Here is a 24860-nt window from a genome sequence, read left to right as displayed (position 1 = left end):
GTGTCTGTTTTTTCGTTTAGTTTTTTTAACCAATCATATGAATGCCCAAAGACATACGTCACCTACCCATGATTATTTTATTCCACAAATTAAATAATTTTTCAGGTATTGGCAAATATTAATATTTCTTATCAATAATTCCAATAATTTAGTATTTTTAACATCTTAATAATGCAGTTATAATCTGAAAATAAAATTCATACAGTACAGATTAATGTAGCTTGAAGAGAGTAGGATAGCTGATGTTTTGTATCCTGTTAATTATGCTAAATGAACATTAAAACGGTATTAATAAAGCATTTGCATAATGACCGTTACGTGATGGATTGTGGTTAGAATATTTGGTAGGACATGAACAGCTTCAAGTAGAAAATCCGGATTGTCATCGGGTGATTACAAGAAAGTATCATTTGCCTGGACATGTGACCCCAACATTATTGTCATTGTAAGAGAGGACCACCCTTTTATAGATTAAAACAGTTGCTGATATAAGACTTCATCACATTTTTCTGACAAATTTTCTTTACAAATTGAAAAAAAAAAAAAACCCTTGTTGCATCTTTAGGTTCACATATGTATATATCATCTCAATTCAAGTAAAATGTCATTCAGATTTAGTACACTAGGTAGAGTGTAGTCTGGAGTCACAGAGCCCTGTGGGAGAGATTTACGGTCACTGTTTATCCACACAGTGGCCCGTACCCCTGCATCAATGCCTCCCTGGATATCGGTACTGAGAGAATCTCCCACCATGACGCAGTCCTGTGGCTGGACTCCTGCAGACTCAAAGCAGTGAGTGAAGATGGAGCGTGCCGGTTTCTCCTCAGGATGATCTCCTCCGACTACCACCAAACTAAAGAGACCCTTACATCCCACTGCTTCGATCTTCTCCCACTGCGTCTGAGTATCGCCGTTGGTAATCAGAAGTAGTTTGTAGTTCTTCTGCAGTTCCTCCAGGAGAGATCGAACCTCAGGAGTAAGAGTCAGCACCTGTAACCTTGTGTTCTTCCATGTGTAGTAGCAGCTGCTGGCCAGAGCCGGATCAGGATCTGTGCCCTGCGTCTCCTGAAGGGCTTCATACCAGTGATGGATCCTCACATCATCTATTGTTTTTCCTTCTGATGGGTCAAATGATTCGTGGAGAAGCTTTCGTAAAAAGTGATCACAGATGTCTTTGATGTGGCTCTCCGGCACATGCATTGACTTCAGCAGCTCACACACCTATAAAAAAAGAAAAGAAAAGAACATAATGTAAATCATAATATATATATATATATATATATATATATATATATATATATATATATATATATATATATATATATATATATATATATATATATATATCTTTTATAAACAAAAACAGGACAGTTTGGAGTTTTGGAGAACAATTATATAGTATTTCCACAGTACATGTCAAAAAACATGGTAATATCATGGTACTTTGATATACACCTAAAAAGTGTGTAAGAATAACCATGACGTGTATATACTTCAGAGTCTGTCAAAGAAAATCATGGCATTGCCATTATGTGTCTAAAAAACATGATAATGCCATGATACTTTAAAATATTCTTCAAAGTATGAAGTCAAAAATACCATTGGACATGAGTAAAAACAAAAACATGGTAATACCAATAGCATTCTCAGTGGTAGAGCATTGCTTTAACAGCCCAAACGGTCGTGGGTTCAATTCCCAGTGAATACAAATACTAATAGACTGAATGCACTGTAAGTCGCTTTGGACAAAAGCGCCTGCTAAATGTAGGTAACGTTACGTCCAATAATACTATGGCATGTGTACAAAACCATGGTAACACAATGGCACTTCAATACAGTGTATGCCTCAAAGTATGTCAAATAATACCATGACACAAGCCCAATAACTATGGCAATACCACACTATTGTCAACCGTTCTTTAAAGTGTTTTTCAGCTTTTTTCTAATTCCTTCATTTACCTTCTGAATGGCAATTCGTCCTGCACCGGCTGTATCGACCAGCGTGTTGTCGAAGTCAAATATAATCGATGAAACTGCTCGCCTTTCCATCGTATTCCACAGCCACGTATGATACTAACAACACATCCGAACACGCGGAACTCCGGCTACTGACGTCATGCAGGTGTTGTGACGCAACGCTCACATTGCATTCTGGGAAATGTAGTTCACGATTTAAAAAAATAGTGGGGATTATATGACAGGGCTGTAGTGATATGTAGTTTTTAGACGCTAAGATGAGCTTGTTTGGTTCAGTTTCATAACACAGGCATCAGACTTCTTGTTTCTACATTTTTTTCGAGCAATTAAGGTTGTCAAATAAAATATTTCACTGAAAAATACTCTAATTTCATTCCTATTCTATTCGTATAAAAGTAATACAAGGCCTTAATGCTGGTGGTATGTATGTATGTATGCATTTATTTATTTAAACTAAGTTGATAATTAAATTCCAAGTATTTCATATAATTATAAGATTTATTAGCCTAATTTGAAAATATATAGCTACTGAGCTGGGTATAGTACTTGCAAATTGTAGTCACTGATTTCACATTATACATGATGAAACGTCTAGATTACTTATTTTAGGTTTCCAGAACTGGGTTTAATGTAGGAATTTTAGTGGATCTGTTCATTGTTAAAAATTAATAAAATAGTTCATTAAATCATAAAAATGTAAAATAAATTATTACTTGAGTACTAAAAACAGAAATATTGAATATTTAAAAACAGACATGTTTGCCTGCATGTCAATGTGACCATGCTTTAAGCAACACTGTAAACATGCAACTGTATTGTTAAATTATTGAAATATTAACTTCATCAGATATAGTACTTTGCATAATTATTAGTGTCTTATTGCATGAGGGTTTTCCCTCCAAATTTAGAAGCATGGTTTGCAAATGTATTTACACAAATTTGTGAACATATAAAGCTAAATGGCATGACACATTTTTGGAGAGGAAGAAATCTGATTTAGGGAGAATCATTACATTATTAATAATTCACTTACATATTGTGTGAATGTTTAGGCTAATTTATAAAAAAGAAACTGTATTCTGATTAAGAGCATTATAAAATGTAAGGTATACTCTAATTACAAGTATTTGCTTTTTGGAATCTGATTATTTAATGCAAAGGTAATTGTATATTTGTAAAATGTAAAAGCTGCATTCTGCAACAGAAGTTGAAGTATTACTGCTCGAGAGAAAGACACTTTTCAGCAGGATTATGCAGCACTCGAGACTGTAATCAGGTGGAAGATCTGAGCGGCAGCTGAACGTAGGGAGACGTGCAAGTTGACAGCTATGAACTGAGGTTACGTGAAAATCTTAACTCCTATGGTTTGCTCTCAATAAACATGCTCTTTTTTCAGGATCTTATCAGATTACTTGTGCTGGTCTTTGAGAAACTTTGTGTGAACTCATGTCTAAGGTTTCATCTCATGATGGTGTAGCCTACGTGTATAAAGTACAGTCTTCAGTTGCCTCCTCATCTTAAATCATGTGACGAGTAAGCTACAGTTTACAATCTTGCCAGTGTAGATAGGCTACCAGTAAGGGGCTTGCACAAATGCACGTTTTATATCAGAACAGATGCTTAAAGTAGAACAATATTATATATTTAAATGTAGGCCTACATATTTGACTTGTCTTACAGTGTAATTGATCTGTTTACAACCAACAAATATTACTTTTGTTTACTAGAACACCTATTTTCACCCAAAATGAAGAAGGACATCACTCATCGTCATACTTGGTGTTATTATTTACACGTGACCGACCGCAACTGACTTATTTTTTCAAGCGACTGAAATGCACTTACAATCATGGCCACACGAGGGCCTCCGGTCATTATTAGCGGAGTGCACCAAAACTCAACCACATCACTGAAACTTCATGGCCCTTCACGACCAAAGACTGAAACTTTTGGCTCTTTTAGTTACTGGAATGAAGGATATATCCTCAACACTAAAACAAAACTGAATGCCTTGTCATCACAACACCTGTGTGGCATGCGATCGTATAGTATCGTAGAGAGTGAAAGTTGAACCTTTGAGAGATCCCTCTGAAACTCGGAAATAGTTCATAGAAAATGTGAATTATTTTATTACTCATCCTCTTGGTGTTGTATTTTAGGAACACAAAACATTAACATGAGGATATAGAGAGAGAGAGATATAGAGAGAATTATTTAAAAAACACTTTTTACTGTTTGATATTGCAAACTGGTATAATGTTAATTTTGATTTATTTTTGTAATTATAAACACTTGTTTGTCGAGCAACTAGTTTTAGCATTTACAACTCTTCTAGAAAAGCAGCTAACGCATCAGAAGTTTCTCACATTCACTTTCACGTTGTAAAATAAAGTGGACATTTGCAAATTGAAATGATTAAAACATTTTTGTAATAAATCCACCTTTGATGACAACATAATACAGACTGAAATTTTATAAGTACAGTCAATCAACTGGGGATGTTTACATTGATCAGACGTTAGATAAGTTTATCTATCACATTAGCTTTGTTAATTGCACATTGTCACACAACATTCAAAACCACGGAATGTTTACTTAAAAGTAAATTGCTGCCAAACACAGCACAGAAATTGCATCATTCCATTTATCAGCATTTTCTTTGTGCAAACTCACCTCATATAACCTCGCTGGGATTTGATTTTTATTTTTTCCCCCTCTACTCTCAGCACGCACACACCTTCAAAGGTCTTCACTCACCTTGATGAACTCTTTCAGTTTACACAGTGAGTTTGATTTTTATTTTAAAAGGCTGAGATTTATAAACCACCTTTATTTTATGCAGTGGCCCCAAAAAGTATTTATAAACTTGAGCCAAGCTGGATGAATTTCATTGTATAATGTATTACATACAAAATATCAAACCAAAGTGTTTATTTCAAGTACAGCACAAGTACACGTCTCAAACAAAACATTTAACACAAATTTAAAATGATGTTCAGAATGAAAACAAGGTTTTTGGAAACGTTCTGGTTCTGAAACATTAATATGTGGCTACTCATTATACCTGTATGACTTCATACATCCATTAAAATCACTTTAAAAGTCAAAATAGCTCATGAAGGTGAAGATAGTTCAGAGAAAAGTTAAATGGTTCAATTCTACCAGTTTAGAAGGTATCTCATAAAACTCTGTATTTATGACTTATGTTATTCTTAGTATTAAATCAAAACAGCTGCATGTATTATGACAACAACAACAAAAAAAAATAGCTGTGTTATCTGTTGATGATTTCTGTGCAGCTTGCATGTAGAGGAAGACATTGAGAGTTAGCGTATCCAGAGGAAGTGTCATGTATTGTTACTTCAAGCATTAAAATGACACTTGAGATGACACTTCTCACTCCCTCTCTGCCGGATCTCTCATTATGTAACCTTGCGTGCACTCACACCTGGCCCGGCGCCAAACATTGACACGCAAAAATGTGTCACTGCATTCTGCTCTCATTCTAAGCACGATCAGAAAATTGGAGCATTTCTCACGCATGCAGATTCTACTCATAGCACAGATGCCTGTCTCTGTTCGAACAATTCCTGTTCATGTAACGTTCCTTCCAAAACATGTTCTGTAAACAGAAGTTTCAGGGAGTGGAAGTGTGAGAGTAAGAGTGTGCTGATGCCTACCAAAACAAACACTGCAGCAATTACAGCTTCCAAGTTCAGTTCACTGACTCCATTTAAAAAGTCCTTCTGATATAATAAGTCTTAGTAGCAATAATCCATAAAAATGTAATGCAATTTCAACTAATTAGACATCTGCAATCTCATTTTGACAAGTCGCATTTAAAAATAGCATTTTACATTTTTATTATTTTATTAATTGCAATACTATTATAGTTTTTATTAAGATTTTGAATTAATTTTTATTTTATGACTGTTTTAATTCTAGTTTTAGTATAATTTGTTATGTGTTTTCATTATTTATATTGTTTTTTTTTTTAGCAATTTAAAAAAGAGAAATGTGGTCTTGGTAATTAATTGAAATATAATTTCTTTGCATATTTTGTTTCAAATAATGAATTATTCTTTATGATTTTAGTTATAGTCACCTAACTAATATAAATAAGAAAGAATGCATTTAATTTGCTTTAGACATTTGTATTTTTACTCATGATTAAGGCCTATTTAGAACATTTTTAAGCTGTATCCAATTCTAACAAACAAATTGCTTTTGCAATTATTATTATATTATATATTCATTAACAGCTATCTCCAAGTAATATTTTAATTTTTACAACAAAAAAAAACTGCAAATGTGTAGTGATATAATAAGATACGATTGAAGATTAAACTATTTAAAAGTGTCATAGGTCAATATTGCATATTTACGTTTAAAAAAATATAAAGGTGACACAATGAACTGTATTACTATGAAATAGTTTGTTTGTTTGTTTGTTTGTTTGTTTGTTTTTTTAGTTTTGCACTGCATTGCATTGTGTTTTAGGGTAAATGCAATTGTCCATAAAATTAATGGATAATGTCCAGGCAGAAAATTACCTGTAAATTAAGTCAAAAAGTCAAATTTGCATTACAGATTTAATTGAATTAAAAAGAGTTGCTACTAGTCAAAACTGGCATTAAACTGCTTGTCATGTGCATGAGAAATGACACTGGGAGCCTATTAGCTGTTCTTCTCCACAGACACACAGAGCTCTGTTTGGTGTTTCATCTCAGTGGGTGGTCAGGTCTCCAGTCACACGCGATCTCTGTGTTCAGCACAAGCCTCCCCCACAGACAGCACGGCGTTCGGGTCACCTACTGTTTAAATAGCTCAGATAACACCTGCACAACAACAAATCCAGCAAGTGCATGAGGGCACGGATCCTTACAGTAGGAATTCTGATTCGATTCTCCATCTCTTTCCTCTTCTAGATTAGAACTACCACACATCTCACATGAAGATATATTGCATGAGAAAAACAAATGGGATGTTCTTTTTCCTTAAAAACAAGGCCAAAGCAACACAGACAACAGAAACCTATCAACAGTAATACTGTGGCACTCTGGGTCATTGTGTCATTTATGCAACACAAGATCAGCACCTTACACGAACACAATTTGAGGTTTGGAAGAAATCTCAGCGTAATCTCTTTTCAGCCACACCAAACACAAATACTGTATTCAACAGGAAAATGTTGCCTCATTTCACACCACTGTGTCTGTTTGGAAACAGTGAGTGAAAACTTGCGTTGCCAAAATTAAATCATTAAATTGCATTGCTGAAATATTACGTTACTGTTAACAATAAAGGATTATGATTAGGAATGATATCATCAGAGATAAAACTGAGTCACTGAGGGAGTTACATAAAACGAACCCAACAAAACCACCCAGTTGTAACTGTTCATCTTGAAAAACGAACAATATAACATTTATTATTAAAAAACAGTAACGATTTCGAAGTAAAAAGACATTTCAGAATTCTACAAAGAGGAATTTTACTTGCTTAAAAATATAAACTATCAATCAGATGGCAGAAGGCATGTCATTTTAAAAATATTGATAATTTAGAGGCCTTAGAAATACATGTATTAAATATGACACAGTATACTTTATAGGGTTAAGAGACTTGGGCTAGTAGGCAACCAATAGAGCAACAACGCTTCAGCAACCACTCTGCATTAAACTCCACTGCACTGTGGCGGCTCTGTTTACCTGGACAATTAGACAAGCAGAAGTGAATGAGTGCCTCATTCAGAGACCGGGAACGTAGACAGGAAGTTCCTGCATCCTTTATGATTAGTGATTGTATATCACTCAACACTGAAGTCATTTCAGCTGAACACTGGCTGTTTTCTCCCTCCTCAGGCTGTTGATTACCTGAGTCAACATTTCCATCACAGTCATGGAGTGAGAGGGATACCAGCACATAATAAACCAGATGGGCTTATGGACATTAACTACACACTCCACACCCAACAACAATACATACCCCATGGCAGACATCAGCAGTGATCCTGATCATGAATTTCCATGCATACCACATATATCTTTCATGGAGAAAGCAATACCATGCTCAGTTGTGACCTGCTCTGTGGAAAAACAATGAAAATTAGAAACGGAATTAATTCAAGATATGTAAAACAATTAAATGTGTTCTATAATATGTTATGAAATCATATACAACATCATGTATTGACATCATGTTAAACCCACCCACCAGGGTAAGTCTTTTATGCCCTATTTTCCTAATTTCTTTGATGAAAACTGCTGTACTGAATTTTCAGCATCTTTACTCCAGTCTCCAGTGTCACATGATCCTTCAGAAATCATTGGAATATGCTGATTTTGTGCTTAAGAAATTAATTAATTTCTTAAAATGTACTTATTCAAGATTACATGGATGAACATTCTACATTAATGTTACATTTAACATTAATTATAAACTTTAGAATGTACATACAACAATACCATGTGATTAGAGATCTCATGTTCTGTCTGCTTCATTATGAGCTTCTGACGGTCATTAATGAGGTATAATGACAGATGTCTTCCTAAAATTGAGTGATGAAACATGAAGCTGATGTGAGGGGAACTCCTGTTGAACAATGATGCCCTTTCTTACTCCTGCATCACACCATCAAAGTATTTCTGAAAAAAAAACCTTGTGGTTAGGACTGTGCTAAATATAAAATGAGAAACTTTTTTAAAAAGTGTTTATGTCAAATAGTGACGTCAGAATGATACATCATACAAGGAAATTTTTATGAAAGTTCCTTGCCTCAAGTGCAAATTCAATGCAAAGGCTTGATCTTTTTAGATTAATGCAAACTACAGATGTATATCCTTTAGTCTATTATAATGAACAAATTTCCATACACACACACCCACACACACACATGTATGTATATATAGTATCAGTGAGGTACTATTACAGTTTTATTAATACTTTGAATCAGTCCTTATTTTTCAATGTATTTGTCATGAACTTTTTTTTCACCTTTTTTTTAGTTATTTCAATATAGTTAGCATTTATTTATTTCAAATAACGAACATTTATTTTTTATGCTTTTAATTTAAGTTTCTGTTTTAGTTAACTCCAATGACCCTGACATATATATAAAACATTATCCAGGAAAATATTTTTCCATACCAAATGATAATATAATAAAATAAATAAAAGGTCTTTCATCAATGTACTTCAAGTCAAACTGTAACTGATAATACTGTGATTCCTGTAATTTCCGAAGGTTTTTTAATCCCCCGTTTGTTTTTTAATCTATTGCATCGGAATCAGTTTAATCATGCAAAAAAAGTTATGAAATCATGATGACTAAAGTTAAGTTTATCATAAAAAGTAATGCATGGCCTCTATATGGTTTACCAATATTAAATAATTATTATCCTGGTAGCAAGCCTAAATATTTACAATACATTTATTTTATATGTACAATGGAACACCCCAAACAGAAGGTGAACATCAGAATCCTGTATTTTGCATACAAATCAATATCAAAATGACACTGGATCCTTAGCATATATTTACCTCTTTTATTCATGAACTTGTATTGTATTTCATTTCTTTGCCTTTGGGTGACATAACCAAATACTAGAAAGTTGTTCATTGATTGATAATGGACATAGACAAAATGTCACCACAGTGATCTAGTAACCATCAGGACAGGTTGCATTTTCTTACATCCAACGCAAATTCATAACAAACTCTGTCACAAACAAGTCCATACAATCTTCAACCCAAGATGAACTAGAGAATATCTATCCAAAACAAACTAAATATCTGCTGCAATCTCTCTCAAAGACTAGAGTAATAATACAGGGAATAATAGGAGCTGTCACTGATACTGGAGAGGATGGACACCAGTTAATGAAATGATGTCAATTTTCCCATAATAGGTGAGATTTCAATACATGCAGCATGCAAAAAGAAGGAACATTACGCCAAAGTTTGTGTTTAGAAAGTTCATTATCTGATGATCTGTTGATCTTTGGATCTATATTTAAGAGCTTGCTCTTCAAATGCCATCTATTTTAGTCCTTGGTTGCAAGGAAAATGAATTACAGTTGAACATCATATTATTAGATTAGAGGGGAAATTCACTACGAATAAATTTTGCCCAATGACTGCGTTATTTATTTGCCTGTGCGGTCTGTGTTGTTTTAGTAGTCAATTCAGCAAAATAATTATGCAAATTGCATAAATGGCCCAAATTCCAGATCATTTGACCAGCATGTAATACATTTCCGCTGCCACAATATATACAAAGTTATATACAGTATATATAAAAGCATCTTAACTGACAGCTGTTGATGCTGAAAACCATCAATGTTGACGTCAAATAGCAACACACAAACACGGCCAAAACAACGTGTCACCAGGCTCAACTAAAAGTGTTGAATTTTCACCCTGCTGTACATTAAAGGAGAGATTTACCACCGCCTCTACGGCAACAGGCTGGCAAGAAATCAAAACATTAATCCTAGAGGCAGAGCAGTGTTATACAGTCAGAGGATAATGGGAAACATGTTTACAAAACATGACTACAAACTTGGCATAGGCAACAAACCAGCTTGTTTATGCATGTGAAAGTGATTACAAGGCCTTCGTTAGCATGTCAGCATATCCCAGCTGAGTGTCTAAAAATAGATACATTAAAAATAAATAAACAAATAGACTGCATAATCCACTATTAATATGCATAAATAAAAAAATGCATAAATTAATCAATCGATAAATAAATTGCCACAAATAAATGTATTAAAAAAACAAACAAGCTACTTTAAATAGGTTTAAAAAAATAGTGTGAAAAGTGTCAAAAGTGTGAACAACCTGTATGTCATTAATTATGCAAATCTCTTTGGCTGCACTATGAGATCATAAATTACACACTTCGACTTTAAATATAAAACATATGATTCCTGTGTCCTCCATGTTGAGCAATGTTGCATAAGAGAGCTGTTGGAAAAAAAAAAAAAACGAAGAAAACATACCATCTGCACCTGTGGTCTCTGCTGCATTTCTAGAAAGATAACGCCTGTGAACAGATTTTATGGGTTTATGCCAATAAAAACAGTTATACTGATTAGCACATAAGAAAATGTCATTCTAACAGCAATGAAGAACATTATCATGTCAAGGTAACATTAATCATTAGTAACAGAGAAATATGAGAATACAAAGTTTATGTCAAAGTGAAGAGCCTTTCGCCTGTCCCTGTGCAACTGTAAACACTGTGAAATATGATATTGTAGTTGTATTGATGAATAAGGGGCAGAGGTCATTAAAGCAAAGAATACTTCCTCATATCAACAATACATTATACTAGAGTGTGGTTTAGCACCAGAAGAAAATAACAATTCGCTAGATGCAATGAAGTTTGAAAAAAAAAAAAAAGTCAGAAACCAATAGTAAAAATGTATCTATTTTCTATTTTTTTTAATTAATAATTAATAGTGAAATATAAATGGCCAAAGTAAAAGGGGATCAGAAAAACAAAACTCTAAAACTATTTTTCAGTTGTGTTAAAACATCAGAAAGCACATTTTGCACATTTGTATAAAAAAAGTAACAGTGGAATATTTATTGATTTAAATATTTATTTATTTAAGCACAGTTTCTACATATGTGTGTGTGTATATATTGTATATGTATGTATTTGTATATATTGTGACGAGTCAGCTGCCTCCTCCCTGATTGTCACCGGCACCCCGTCCTAAATCGCCGCCCTTCACCAGGCTCCCGACTGGAGTGGGTGTGTGAGAGGAGGGGCGCTGGACGAGTCAGGGCTGGCGGCGTGTGATGGGGCACACCTGAAGGAAGTGGAGCCTCATTACCGCCGCTGTTTAAAAGCCCAACGCGCCTCTCCTCAGGAGACCGGTCTCTTCCCCGTGCATGCACACTGGTGTCCTCGTGGGTCCAGGAAGGGTGCGTTGAGGGACTCCCGCGCCACCAAGACGTGAGCTGCCGGACCCGCGATCCGGATGGGAACCGCACCCGTATACACGGCCGACGGGCCAGGATGCCGGGCCGTCCATCCCCTACCAGCGCCGCGGCCAACGAGAGAGACGCGGCCGCTAGGAGAAGCCGCCGCCCCTCGCGCCCCGGACCAAGGAGGGGAGCGCGTGCGGCCGCCGGACTCCGCCCCTTGCCTGGACCCTTCCTTGATGAACACTGCCCGACCTACACAAATCCCGCAGCACAACGAGGACACCAGATTCCCTGTTATTTTGGACACTTTCCCCCTTTTGGCCACTTTTATTCCCTTTGTTTTATGATTTCTGTTAATAAAAGCCTCTCCGAGGCCTGACGCCACGCCCACTGTGTCTGTCTTGTGCTCCTCCCGTGACAATATATATATATATATATAATATAAATTCAATTTATGCATTTAGCAGAAGCTTTTAGGGGGAGTGAAGGAAGGCCAGGCCCGTGTGGTGGAAAAGTATCTGAACGCTAAGTTGACCAAAAATCCAGGGCAGAGCCAAAGGAGCAGGAAACCAGGGAGGAGCTGGCAGCAGAAGACCACCACAGCTGAGCTGGAGAACACAACGGCAGTGTGGGTTGAGCAGGAGACCATGACGGTGGCACAGGCTGAGCTCCAGACTACCAGGGCAGATCATGATGGCTGAAGACTCTGGTGGAGCGTCTATGACAGCTGGAAACTGTGACGCGGCACCCATGATGGCTGAGATGTTGCTCACGACCCTCAGTGGAGGGCATGCTGGAATCTATAGAAGGTAAAGCTCCTTGGAAGCTTGAAAGGGGAACCAACAAGCAGAAGAACATAGTCCAAGAATTCCATGATTGACCCTGGAGGACCAACGCACACAAGTTTGTCTTGAAGTGGTTTGTTCAGTCTGTAACAGAAGAAATCGATAAGTGCACAGTCTGGCATGTTGGTTAAATACACAATGTTCAAAGGAGATTTATTTAGGAAGTTTTGTTTCCTTTCCATCTCTGTACTTTTTGTGAGAATATGGTTGTTAGGGAGTTGCTAGGGTAGAGCAATGGCAGTACAGAGACAATACGAACATGACAGAAACTCATATTCCACTTCCATGTGCAGTGACAAAGAGCAATAACAATACAGTAGAGTTTTTGTCTATCTGACTCACAGCTTGGAGTTTCACATGCTTGAATTAAACTGAGCAGTGCAGTTTTCATGCACACTATTTTGTATTGTTTGCACGGTCACAGTGACCAGCTCACAATAAAACAAGAGACAGTAATGCTAGAGAATGGTATTGTGGGTGTTTGTTGGTGTATGTGTGCGTGTGAGCAGCAAACTGCCTCTTCCCCCTCATCTGGCCAATCCAGTTTGGTGTGTTCCATTCACACTGACACCGATTCTGTAACCTGCTTTGCATAAGCTAGTGTAAACTACAAAGAACCAAATGTACAGCCTTGTAAAAGTATCCACAGAGCTTCCTGACTGACACACACACCCACATATAAGGCCAATCTCCCACACATAAAAAAAGCATTATCAATGGAGACTAGAGAAAGTTTCTCTTCTGCTGTTCAGACTGTGCTGCACAATACAGTATATACTCAATTAAAATGTTATTAAATTAAATTAATTCAAAAAATGTATTACAACTTAATTTTTATATATAACATCAGGGTGAAAATTCTCTCAAATTTCCATTTCCATTTCGTTTTTTTTTTTTTTTTTTTCTAAAGAAAAGTAAAGGAAATCATACATGTTTGGAGCAGCTTTCAGCATGATAATTAGCATGCAAAAACATTATGACTGTCTTTTCCAAGCTATCTAATCTTTTCTATTTTAAAAAAAGTTTGTATAAACACAGTCACACACAGGCCAGCAGTGGCAGGAAACAGTGTGTGCAATGCTTCAGACGGTCATGGCACATCAAAGTGCACCGAGACAAATATAATCCAGACTGACAGGCCAGCCATTCTCCTTTTCAGATTACCTGTGGTAACACCTCTCCTTTCTTGCTCACTGAAGCAACAAAGCAACCAAATACACCCCCTAGCAACCGTTACGGAGGTGACCGACCTGGAACATGCTCCTTTCAGAACAATAAAATAAAATAAAATAATTTTTGTTAAGAATTTTGCAAAATGAACTTAATTGAACTTAAATGAATGTCAATCTATTTGAATTTGACTGCTCATTATACAATGCCTTTAAAACTTGACAGTTCTGTTACTTAATCAAAAAATATGACAGAATAAAGCCTTGTTAAAAAGACTTAAACTCCCAAATCACATCCACGTGTTTGTGTGCAGAGGGTCTGAGGTGAGGTGAATTCGGGTTTGTGTTTTTTGTGTTTCAATATCCTGTTAATCTTGAGTACCTATAGAGTAGTACTGCATCCTTCATAACTCCAAAAAGTCTTTATTTTTATTATATTTATAAGAGAAAGATAGTCTGTACCGTTTTTTTCCTGGAAAAACATGAGCGGCTGAAGGCGTGACGTGTGGGCGGAGCTAAAGAATCACGAGCGCGAGTAGGCTTTTGCGTTGAGAGCGTTTGGAAGCTGTGACATTACCATGAGGAAAAAAACCATCATCCAAAACAAACCATGGCTAACAGTCAGATTCAGACGTTTATTTATGATCCAGAATCAGATCCAGAGGCTGAAATTTAACAAGAGCAGCAGCAATGACGTCTCTATTTGGTATGTATTAAAACTGTATATATTTGCTTAGCGGTTTTGGAAAATGACAAAGGTTCCACTTTATGTCGTCTTTTTTTTTTTTTTTTTTGTACATGTGGAAAGTGCAGTTTAATGACAACATCGCATGTTGTTTACTTGATGTGCTCACGCGCCGATAGCTAAGTTAACAACACAGAGATATTTGAAGCAGTTTTACTCACCGCCTGTGGTTCCAACACACGATCGTGACTCTTTTTCGTTGGGACTGCATTATCCTTAAGAAATAAATGATATGCAAATCCGGCGTCAAACTGGGCCTTGTTTGTAAAACAAACATCTTCGAAATGAAGGGGAACAAACACAAACACTTGCACAACTCCGTTGATGCTCTGTAAAAATAAACTTCATCCACTGGTCCCTTAATGCTGTTTTTTTTTTTTTTTTTTTTTTTAATCTGTGCAGGGTTGTCTTGCCCTGGCAACCAAAAACACACTTCTTTTGTGACATTTCGGTCTCTCGCTCCGATCAGTGATTGTCTCTGCTCTCAGTGCTCTGCTATACGGGAGCGCGCGCTTTTCCGGGAGAAGTGCCCTAGGACCCATATAAGGAAATTCCGCTCCATCTAATTCCGCTCCATCTAACGTCACACAGGGCCATACTCGAAAAAAACTTTCCGAAACTTGTGACAAACCGGAAGAGGTAATTTTGGAACAAAAATACTCCTTCAAATGTACAACTTAATTGTTGAAACTTTGTCCATGTTTGAAATGTAAAAAGTGTAAAAAACTCAGTATGCATGAAATAGCATTTCGCCCCCAGATTGTTGTACATAAGTCAGAATGACCTCATATCCTAGGTTCACCAAATGGTTGTCCATAAAATGCGTTGCTATTCTGTGGTAAGTAATCTTAAAGATTCCTAAATGCATCTACTTTCGGAAAGCCAAATAAAGTGCTTTTGCTTTCACCTAAAAACACACAGCATCTCCCTGACATGACTGCTTCAACACTAACTGCGGTTGACAAGTGATATAAAAATAACAATATTTGTAAAAAATCACGGGAAAAAAAACCCTGTTTTATTTATTTATTTTATTTTACTTTATTTTATAAAAATACATTAGAGACAGTAATATCGGGAAATATTGATAAACTTTCGAATAACTTTTCTATTTTAATAGAATTTAAAATTATATTTATTCCTGTGAAGTATTTTAAAATGTAATTTTCTTTCTCTAATACATTTCGGCCACAATTATTTCTACCCCTAGAAATAAAATCTCTGAAGATCTATATTTCCATTCATATTTCCATTTGTTAGCACACCAGGGTGAATAGAAACATGAAATTATCTAGCCATGACTTTCTGCTTCACATGAGTATAAATATGATGTACACAAAGCCAAATTCCCTTAATCATCTGTCACAAGGAGTAAAACCAAATAATATAGTTCTGATATGCAGCAACATATTGTTGACCTTCATAAAATACAAACTAAAAAAAATATATAATTTAACTAAATTAAAATATAATTTATAATAATATTAATTAAAGCATTGAAATCTTCTAAATCAAACACCACCTACATCACCACAAGTTGTTTGGGAGGCTTTGAAGAACAAAAAAAAAAAAAAAAAGAATATTCAGTTGCCACACACTACTGGACCTTCAAACAGGACTGGGTTTTATAGTCAGATGTACCTAAAAAAAGTTAGCTCTTTTTGCAGTCAAGGTGGGTTTGATACTCACAGAGATTAAAAAAAAAAAAAGTTCTCAATGTGAACTATGAAATATACTGCTGTGTCTTTAAGTTGTTGGCATACTTTTCTGCTGAATGTCCAGGACATCTTGTTCAGATAGATGGCATCATATTCAACAGATACAAAAATCTAAACTTGACTGACTCTGCTAGAAATCTTACATTGGGCCTTGCTTGTATCTTCCAACAGGACAATGATACAAAAGACCATCAAACTCAAAAGAAAAATTGACCAAAATGAAGGTTCTGCCATGGTCATCCCAGTCCTCTGATCTGAACCCTATAGAAAACTGGAGAGCAGTGTGTGTCAGCATGGAGGTTCTGGACAGATACTGTGATCTCTTGTCAGGTGTTCTCCAAACTCATCAGACATTAAGGGTGAAGACTCAGAGCTGTTGTCTTGGCAAAATTAGGTTGCAAAAGATACTGAACAAAAGTGTGCCATTAATTGTAGACATTTTTGTGTATAAAAAAAATAAATAAATCAAAAACACAAGGAGATTTCCCTTCCCTACCAATTTACTTCAGTGCAAAAAAAACAAAAAAAACAAAAAAAAAAACTGCAGATTTATTTTCACAGGCTTCTTTCATCATATTTACCATATACACATAAACACAAATCATCAGTGTCTTACCTAAATCTCCAAAAGTGATTTCATCACTCTTCCACATCCTGCAGAACATTTTCAGCGGGTTAGATGAAGGTCATTGTCCTCCAGTGCATATCTGTGAATCAACTTTGATATCTACTGTAAGGTTCATATTCACCGATTCCAGTCTAAGTGCTGGTGTCTGGTGACATTCCTACCGTGTTATGGCAACAGTGTGAGATGGTCTTGCTTGAGCAGTCTGGCTCCTGCTGTTAGAGGAGATTCATGTTTCCTTAACAGCTCAGTGGGACATAAGGAAGATTTTACAGCCAGTGAAGCCGAATACTCATTAGTGCCTGTGTGTCAATCTCACATTCACAAATAAAGAACTCAGACACATCACTGCACTTTCTTCACATTTTTCATATGATTTTGAAGGGAAACTTGCAGAATAGATTTAAATGACAGCCAAATGTGTAAAATTTGGTTTCTATTTTATAAATTAATCTGTGCATTTCATTAAAAAAACTCTGAAATAGTAATTAGTTACAGTTACTAGTTACTTAATTCAAAAAGTAACTAAATTACTTTATTGATTACTTACACCAAAAAGTAATGCATTACTGTAACTTTTTTTTAAAGAACTTTCTTTAATATTCCCATGAATGCGCTTTTATGCGTTATGGTCTACACAAACACAAAGTAGAACAGAAAGTAATTTTTAAACACATTTTGATTAAGTCAGACCAGCACAAACTGAATATTGTATATCACAAGGATTTCTGAAATAAATAACAAAACACCTGAATAATATATTCAGAATAAAAAACTAAAGTGGCTTCTGCATCATAAGAGCTGTTGTGTTGAGCCCTTAAAAATTTTCCTTTCACAGCTTAAGTATGAAAACTATCAACAAGGGACAACATAACACAGAACATTTTGAAATAAATAAATGAAAGCAATCTGAATTATTCAGAATCAATTTCGATAAAAAAATACATTCATACATATACATACATATATAAATGCTGTTTAAAAATGAAATCTATGTTCTCATGCTAAGGAGCTGACTGAAAGCCGGCGACTCCACAGTAGAGACAGGCTGCATGTTTTCAACAGTTTCACCTGTATGAGAAAAACACACAGAGAATCACTTAAGACACTTTGCTGTAGACCCATTCCACATGATAATATTCATTAAAACTGTATGTTAACACGTAGGAGCTTGCTGCATGAATCCGTGAGTAGGCTACAGTTTACAAATCCATGGGAACAGATTGCGAAAGTGTGCACGTAGATTATGAATTCGCAGGGTACACATTCAAAAACCGGGGTATACGGTTTACAAAAACTGAGCGACCGGATTGGAATTTGTGGGCTAGGATAGGACATTCGAACCAGAAATACACAGCTTACATTTGATTAAAAGGTTTTTATCTTTATGCTCAACTAAAGTGAAATAATGAGCATATTTCCACTTTGAGAAACTCGTGTTGCTCTTGCCTTGACTGCTGCACATACTTGAATAAATGGAAACACGCCCACAGGGCGTCTTCCTGATTACGGACAATGCTTCATATGGTAATGGTAAAAGAGTTAATTTATTTAAAAAGTAATGCGTTACACTATTAGTTACTGTCAAAAGTAACTGCGTTACAATAACGCGTTACTAATAACGCGTTACTGCCCAACACTGGACAACACTCTTAAATAAAAGGGTTCATTGGGGTTCAATATAAAACCATAGGGTTCTTTACTCAACTCCAAAGAACCTTTTATGCTAAAAAGGTTTCATAATGACAAGAAAGAACCCTTTTGGCACAAAGGTTCTTTGATTTGCGAATCCCAAACTGACTCAAATGATTCGCGAACCTGCTCCAAATTTACAAACAGACTAAAATGATTCGCGAACCCCAAACTGACTCAAATGATTCGTGAACCAGCCCCGAACTCCCTAGATGACTCAAATGATTCCAGCTCCGAACTCCCAAACTGATTCAAATTATTCGAGAACCCGCTTTGAACTCCCGAACTCACTCAAATGATTCGCGAACCCGCTACGAACTCCCGAACTGACTCAAATGATTCGCGAACCCGCTAAGAACTCCCGAACTTATTCAAATGATTCGCGATCCCGCTCCGAACTCCCGAACTGACTCAAATGATTCGCGATCCCACTCCGAACTCCCAAACTGACTCAAATGATTCGCGATCCCACACAGAACTCCCAAACTGACTCAAATGATTCGTGAACCAGCCCCGAACTCCCTAGATGACTCAAATGATTCCAGCTCCGAACTCCCAAACTGATTCAAATTATTCGAGAACCCGCTTTGAACTCCCGAACTCACTCAAATGATTCGCGAACCCGCTACGAACTCCCGAACTGACTCAAATGATTCGCGAACCCGCTAAGAACTCCCGAACTTATTCAAATGATTCGCGATCCCGCTCCGAACTCCCGAACTGACTCAAATGATTCGCGATCCCACTCCGAACTCCCAAACTGACTCAAATGATTCACGATCCCGCACAGAACTCCCGAACTGACTCAAATGATTTGCGATCCCACTCCGAACTCCCAAACTGACTCAAATTATTCGCGATACCAAAACAGACTCAAATGATTCGCGATCCCGCTCCGAGCTCCCGAACTGATTAAAATGATTCAGGGTCCGAACTCCTGAACTGATTCAAATGATTCGCGATCCCCAAAACTGACTCAAATGATTCGCGAACCCGCTCCGAACTCCCGAACGGACTCAAATGATTCGCGCTTTGAACTCCCAAACTGACTCAAATGATTCAAAATCCGAAGTTCCCATCCAAATCAAATGACACCGTTAGCGCTCTTATTGGCTTAGTTCTCTAATTTTATAACATTTACTGAAATTAAGGTACGAAAAGTATGTTGTTAACAAATAAAATGTCAATATTTCCATTCTGAATTGCTTTCCTCTTCGAAACATCCACGAACATAACCAGGTGAGCAGATCACTCTCTCACTATTTGATTGCTCTAGTCTTTATCCACTCATCATCATCATCCACCAATCAGAACACACGAGAACTCTTCGACCACAGCTGCTGTGCTTCAAAAGCTCTTGCAGCAGCTCAACACTGGTTTTCTTTCTACTATCTACTCTTCCTCTCCCTGCAGTTTGGTAATATAAAGATTCATCCTTTGAACTCCCACCTCTTTTGTGGGTTTTATTGTTCTGGGTCTGAATTTGGGCTCCTGGGGCCTCAAAAAAGAAACATCTGGGTCTGAATTTGGGCTCCTGGGGTCTCAAAAAAGAAACATTTTCAATCTCCAGGGTGAACGTTATGACAACACCAGTGTTGTGCTAGTTACTAAGAAATAGTTACTAGTTACAGTTACTAGTTACTTAATTCAAAAAGTAACTTAATTACTTTGTTGATTACTTACACCAAAAAGTAATGCATTACTGTTAAAAGTAACTTTTTAGTAATGTTCCCATTAATGCGCTTTTATGCGTTGTGGTCTATACAAACACAAAGTAAAACAGAAAGGAATTTAGAAAGAAAGATGTTGTGTTGAGTTCTTAAAAACAAAACTGAACAACTGTCTTGTCCATGTTCTCTCACTTGAATCCTCTTCTTGAGTATTGAGTCTCTTGACCTTCTGCAAGCCCCGCCTTGTCCACGCAGTGATTGGCATGGCGGGAAGAAGCGGACACGTGATCAGCTGGGAATGCATTTTCAATGTGCACATTGAATTTTGCTACATTCATTGCGGGACATTGAATGGAAATGCAATCGTAAGTGTCTTGACTGTGAGTGTTAATGCAATTAAGAAAAATAGCATTTGAATGATAATTTTGCCACAGTTTTTGCTGTGCTATACATATCTAATAATTTCTGTAATACATTTTCATTTTAATTTTGCAACTTATAAAGCATTAAAATTAGTATTCATTTTACATATTAAAACTAGTGTGTGAAATGTCAAATTAAAATTATGTAATTTAATTTTCATTTTCATTTTGCACCATACGTTGCACAAATGTAGGATAGGACATTCGAACCAGAAAGACACAGCTTACATTTAACTAAAATGTTTTTGTCTTTATGCTCAACTAAAGTGAAATAATTAGCATATTTCCACTTTGAGAAACTCGTGTTGCTCTCGCCTTGACTCGCCATGACTTCCGCACATACTTGAATAAACGGAAACACGCCCACAGTGCGTCTTCGTGTTGCCATCCACCAATCCTAAAATGCGTCGCTGCTGCAAACAGGTTAGGCTGCACTTCAGTCAAAATAAATTCATTTTTTTAAAAGTAACGGACAATGCACCATATGGTAACGGTAACGGAGTTAATTTATTTAAAAAGTAATGCATTACAGTATTAGTTACTGTCAAAAGGAACTGCGTTACAGTAACTAGTTACTAATAACGCGTTACTGCCCAACACTGGTCGTGACTTCAGTTTCATCATGTTTTTAAATGGAGCTTAGCAGACTACAATTTGAGCAGCCAAAATATAATCTTATTAGCTAGAATATTTAATAATTGAACACACGGCACATGTCATCTACAGAATTTCATAAATGACAGAAGTTCCAATTTTCAGTTCAGAATTCTGCGTGTGTAGATGCCATGCAATGCCTGCTGTCGTGATCAGTGTTATTTTAGTTATATACTTTTAGTTTTTGTTTTTATATAAAAAAAAGATATATATTTAATGTTATTTTACTTATCTTTTTTTTAGTTGTTGGGTTAGGGTTAGTTTAGTGTAGGTTTTTGTTGTGCATTTTGTCATTAATTTTTTTGTGTTTTTTGAGGTTTGATTTGTGAGGCATTTTGGGAAACTGTCACCAGCAGCATCATCTAATCTTAAACTTGACAGAATCTGGAAATACTAGCCTTGCAGTTTGTTGCTACAGTACCTGTACATGCTTTTGTCTTTTCTGATATCAATGACCTGGTCCTCCCATAAAACCTACAATCTTTATCTTGAAGCCAGATTTCCCATTGCTGCAAGATTCTGAATTTATCATTCCGGTGAAGGGGGGGGTATGGGTGGAGAGGAAGTGGCTTGTTTTCACTGGGAACTCTGGAAGTTTGGGATGGAGTGGACTCGTGCCAACTGGTCATAGCGTGCATGTGTACGTGCAATATCAGCACTCACCTAGCATTGTTCTTACAGGCTGTTGGTGTGGTACCACACTCATAATCCCAGCGCATGACAGTACCATAAACCTGGACATACAAACACAACAGCATCAGCAACAACAGCGATGATAGGAACTGTGTTGCACACAAAGCTCAGTGTTCTTAGTATGCATAAAAAGTGATGAAACTTCTAAAACGTACCACCATAAAAGAATGATATATTAATGATGACAACCAGAAGTCCAGAGGAAATTATACAAATTCTTCCCTGAAACAATACTATGAGGGCAGGAAGAACTTCAGATATTACTAGCAGCAGGGAAAATTCAGCATGTAGCAGCATCTTGCCAAAAGGGGATTTTTCTTCCTCCTCCTCTCTCTGCTCAATGTCACGCAAGTTCCTTTAAACAAAAGCTAGACAGAAATAACGAGAGAAGAAACGCAAGAAAAACAGAATTCATGCCAGTGCAGAAATAATTACTATGTTGATAAGTCATATCTCTGCCCTCTCTGCACGCGATGGACATAAATCTGATGCTTGAGATTATTATGCAGATCCATAAGATCTGTTGAATTATTTTCCAAAGAACAGTTTGTGTATTTGTGCATGTTATATATTTATATTTGCAATCTAAATTTTCATTTTAATTTTAGTTGAAGTTTTACTTTTTTGAAATGTATTATTTTTTAATATCTACATAGTTGTTGTTGTTATTATTATTATTATTATTATTATTATTATTATTATTATTATTATTACTATTATTATTAAAAATTAAGTGTAATTAATTTGTTATTTTATTTCTTCAATTTGAACTAAACAAAAAAGATAAATGTTGATTGGGAACTAGCTGAAATGTTTTTTGTTTATTTCATTTAACATTTATTTTATTTCAAGTAGATTTTTTTATTGCTTTAATTTAAGTTAACTACAATATTATTAAATATAATATGAATATAATAACATATAAATATAATAAAATATAATATTATTATTATATTATTTACCTCTAAATGCTACATATTAATAAAATGATCATATAAATAAAATAAAATAAAATGGAAAATAATAATAAAAAATTCAATAATTAAAAATGTAATTAATTCCACAGAGCATACTGGGAACAAAATTGCAGTGGGCTGTCTGATCTGTAATTTGTCAATTAATTCTCAAAACAAATATTACAAATATTAGATTTAAGAAAAGTAGCCAGAAATAAACTTCTATGCCAAGAATATGTGGAGGATACAGTTGGTTGCTTCCCCTATATCATGGTGACTTATGTTTTCAGAAGGTCTGTGCTCTTCGTGCCAAAAATAAAAATAAAAACGTTCATGATGTTTCCTCCAAATCAGAAGCCTTGCGTGACTCTGCAGGCTGGTATCTCTCATGCATGACCGTCTGTCATCATTAACTGCTAATGAAAACACTGCCGTCATGTCTCATGGTGGGGGAACAGAACTTCTCTTTGAGGACTGGCTGACCTCTGACCTCTTCCAAGGAGGCTGGATAAATAAAGGAGGTAGAAAAGAGTAAGTCCACTGACACGTAAAATCTTGGTTTGTTCATGCCGGATCTCAGTTGGATAAGCATTTAGCAACTAAACACAGCTTGATATGGATGGCAAAACAGGTGCAAGAAACTGTTTGTTAGACAACAGCATTAAAGGGATATTCTGCTCAAACACTGAAGTCTTGTCATTATTTACTCACTCCCACATATTCCAAAGCTGCCTTGACTTTCTTTCTTCTACTGAACACAAAATGAGTCGCAGTTTCCATTGCATGTGACTAAGGGTGTCAGTCTCTGCAACATTCTTGAAACATCTTTTGTGTTCCATGGTAAGAAATTCATAGGTTTGTAACACATCACATCAAATCAAATCAAAACAAAAAAGCTGATATTTTAGTAATCAATCAATTGAAAACCCTGTAAAGGTCAACCAGTCTAAATACTACAGGCAGATGGTGTTTACAGCCCTGCATATTTGTGGGACCTTTGAAACATCAAAATACAGAAAATTAAAACAATCTCAACATCACAAACTCACCAGATTTACATGATAATTATATATTTTTTGTATATATTCAGACCCACTAAATCCCTGTTTAGCATACATGATACTGGTTGTGCAATACTCTTAACAATGTTTTCTAAAAACCAGACAATTACATATTTAGTAGCAATAAAGTAAAGTCACAGCTAGCTTGGCATTTACACTCATTTACTGTAACTTAATGATTTTTGACACAGCCTACTGTATAAGTGTTCTCAAGTTCCCCTTTAAAAACAGTGTTAGGCAATCACACCGTGGGGAAAAAATCCATTGTGGGCTGAATTGCTGTCATGCGGTTGATCACGTACCATCATGTGGCTTCCTGCATATTTTCCCCAAAAAGCTCAATCTTAGACGTTTGCCACAAACGGTCCTGCCACAAAAAGAGAAAGGAGAGAAAAGACACAAAAAGAATGTAAAACATGCCCTTTGAAATGCACTTTTAGTGTCAGGAAGAGGAGACGCCTTCGCGGACTTGTGACTACGCTTTGGCAAGGGCTCCTGCAACAGTAGGCTATAAAAGCTGTGTACCCTGATGGAGGCTGCTCCTCAATTGGTTTTAAATTTGCAGGGTCATTAGAATACTTTGAAAGACTCACTAAGCATTGTTTGTCTTTTCAATTGTTTTAGTATGTTTTTGAGCTGTTGGGTGAGGGGTTTTATCATTTTTCTGGGAAACTAAAAGTTGAGGAGAGTG

At 36.1% G+C, this 24860-nt stretch overlaps 1 protein-coding gene and 2 long non-coding RNA genes across 3 annotated transcripts; all 3 read right to left on the bottom strand.

The window, feature by feature from the left end:
- Positions 1 to 517: 517 nt before the first annotated feature.
- On the bottom strand, positions 518 to 2118 carry LOC113112443 (N-acylneuraminate-9-phosphatase-like). The gene is made up of 2 exons (XM_026278023.1): positions 1960 to 2118; positions 518 to 1221 (listed from the first exon to the last, which is right to left on the bottom strand). The coding sequence occupies exons 1-2, from the start codon at positions 2047 to 2049 to the stop codon at positions 583 to 585; spliced, it is 729 nt and encodes a 242-aa protein (XP_026133808.1). The 5' UTR covers positions 2050 to 2118; the 3' UTR covers positions 518 to 582.
- A 10192-nt stretch (positions 2119 to 12310) lies between these two features.
- LOC113113154 (uncharacterized) lies at positions 12311 to 17447 on the bottom strand. The gene is made up of 3 exons (XR_003293548.1): positions 17186 to 17447; positions 17013 to 17050; positions 12311 to 12848 (listed from the first exon to the last, which is right to left on the bottom strand). It is a non-coding gene; the product is annotated as an uncharacterized LOC113113154 (long non-coding RNA).
- A 595-nt stretch (positions 17448 to 18042) lies between these two features.
- On the bottom strand, positions 18043 to 22690 carry LOC113113153 (uncharacterized). Its single transcript, XR_003293547.1, has 3 exons — positions 22308 to 22690; positions 22123 to 22193; positions 18043 to 18092 (listed from the first exon to the last, which is right to left on the bottom strand). It is a non-coding gene; the product is annotated as an uncharacterized LOC113113153 (long non-coding RNA).
- Positions 22691 to 24860: the final 2170 nt, after the last annotated feature.

This window comes from Carassius auratus, chromosome 13 (assembly GCF_003368295.1).
Source record: "Carassius auratus strain Wakin chromosome 13, ASM336829v1, whole genome shotgun sequence".
NCBI lineage: Eukaryota > Metazoa > Chordata > Actinopteri > Cypriniformes > Cyprinidae > Carassius > Carassius auratus.
The sequence above is the reverse complement of the archived record's forward strand: the minus strand, read 5'-3'. Positions and strand labels throughout refer to the sequence as shown.

What these genes read in the sequence shown, in the direction of transcription:
- LOC113112443 (XM_026278023.1), bottom strand. Translation starts at nt 2,049, where the DNA reads ATGGAAAGGCGAGCAGTTTCATCGATTATATTTGACTTCGACAACACG. An exon ending in GACGAATTGCCATTCAGAAG is followed by an intron (nt 1,222 to 1,959) that starts GTAAATGAAGGA and finishes CTTTTTTTATAG; the next exon opens with GTGTGTGAGCTGCTGAAGTC.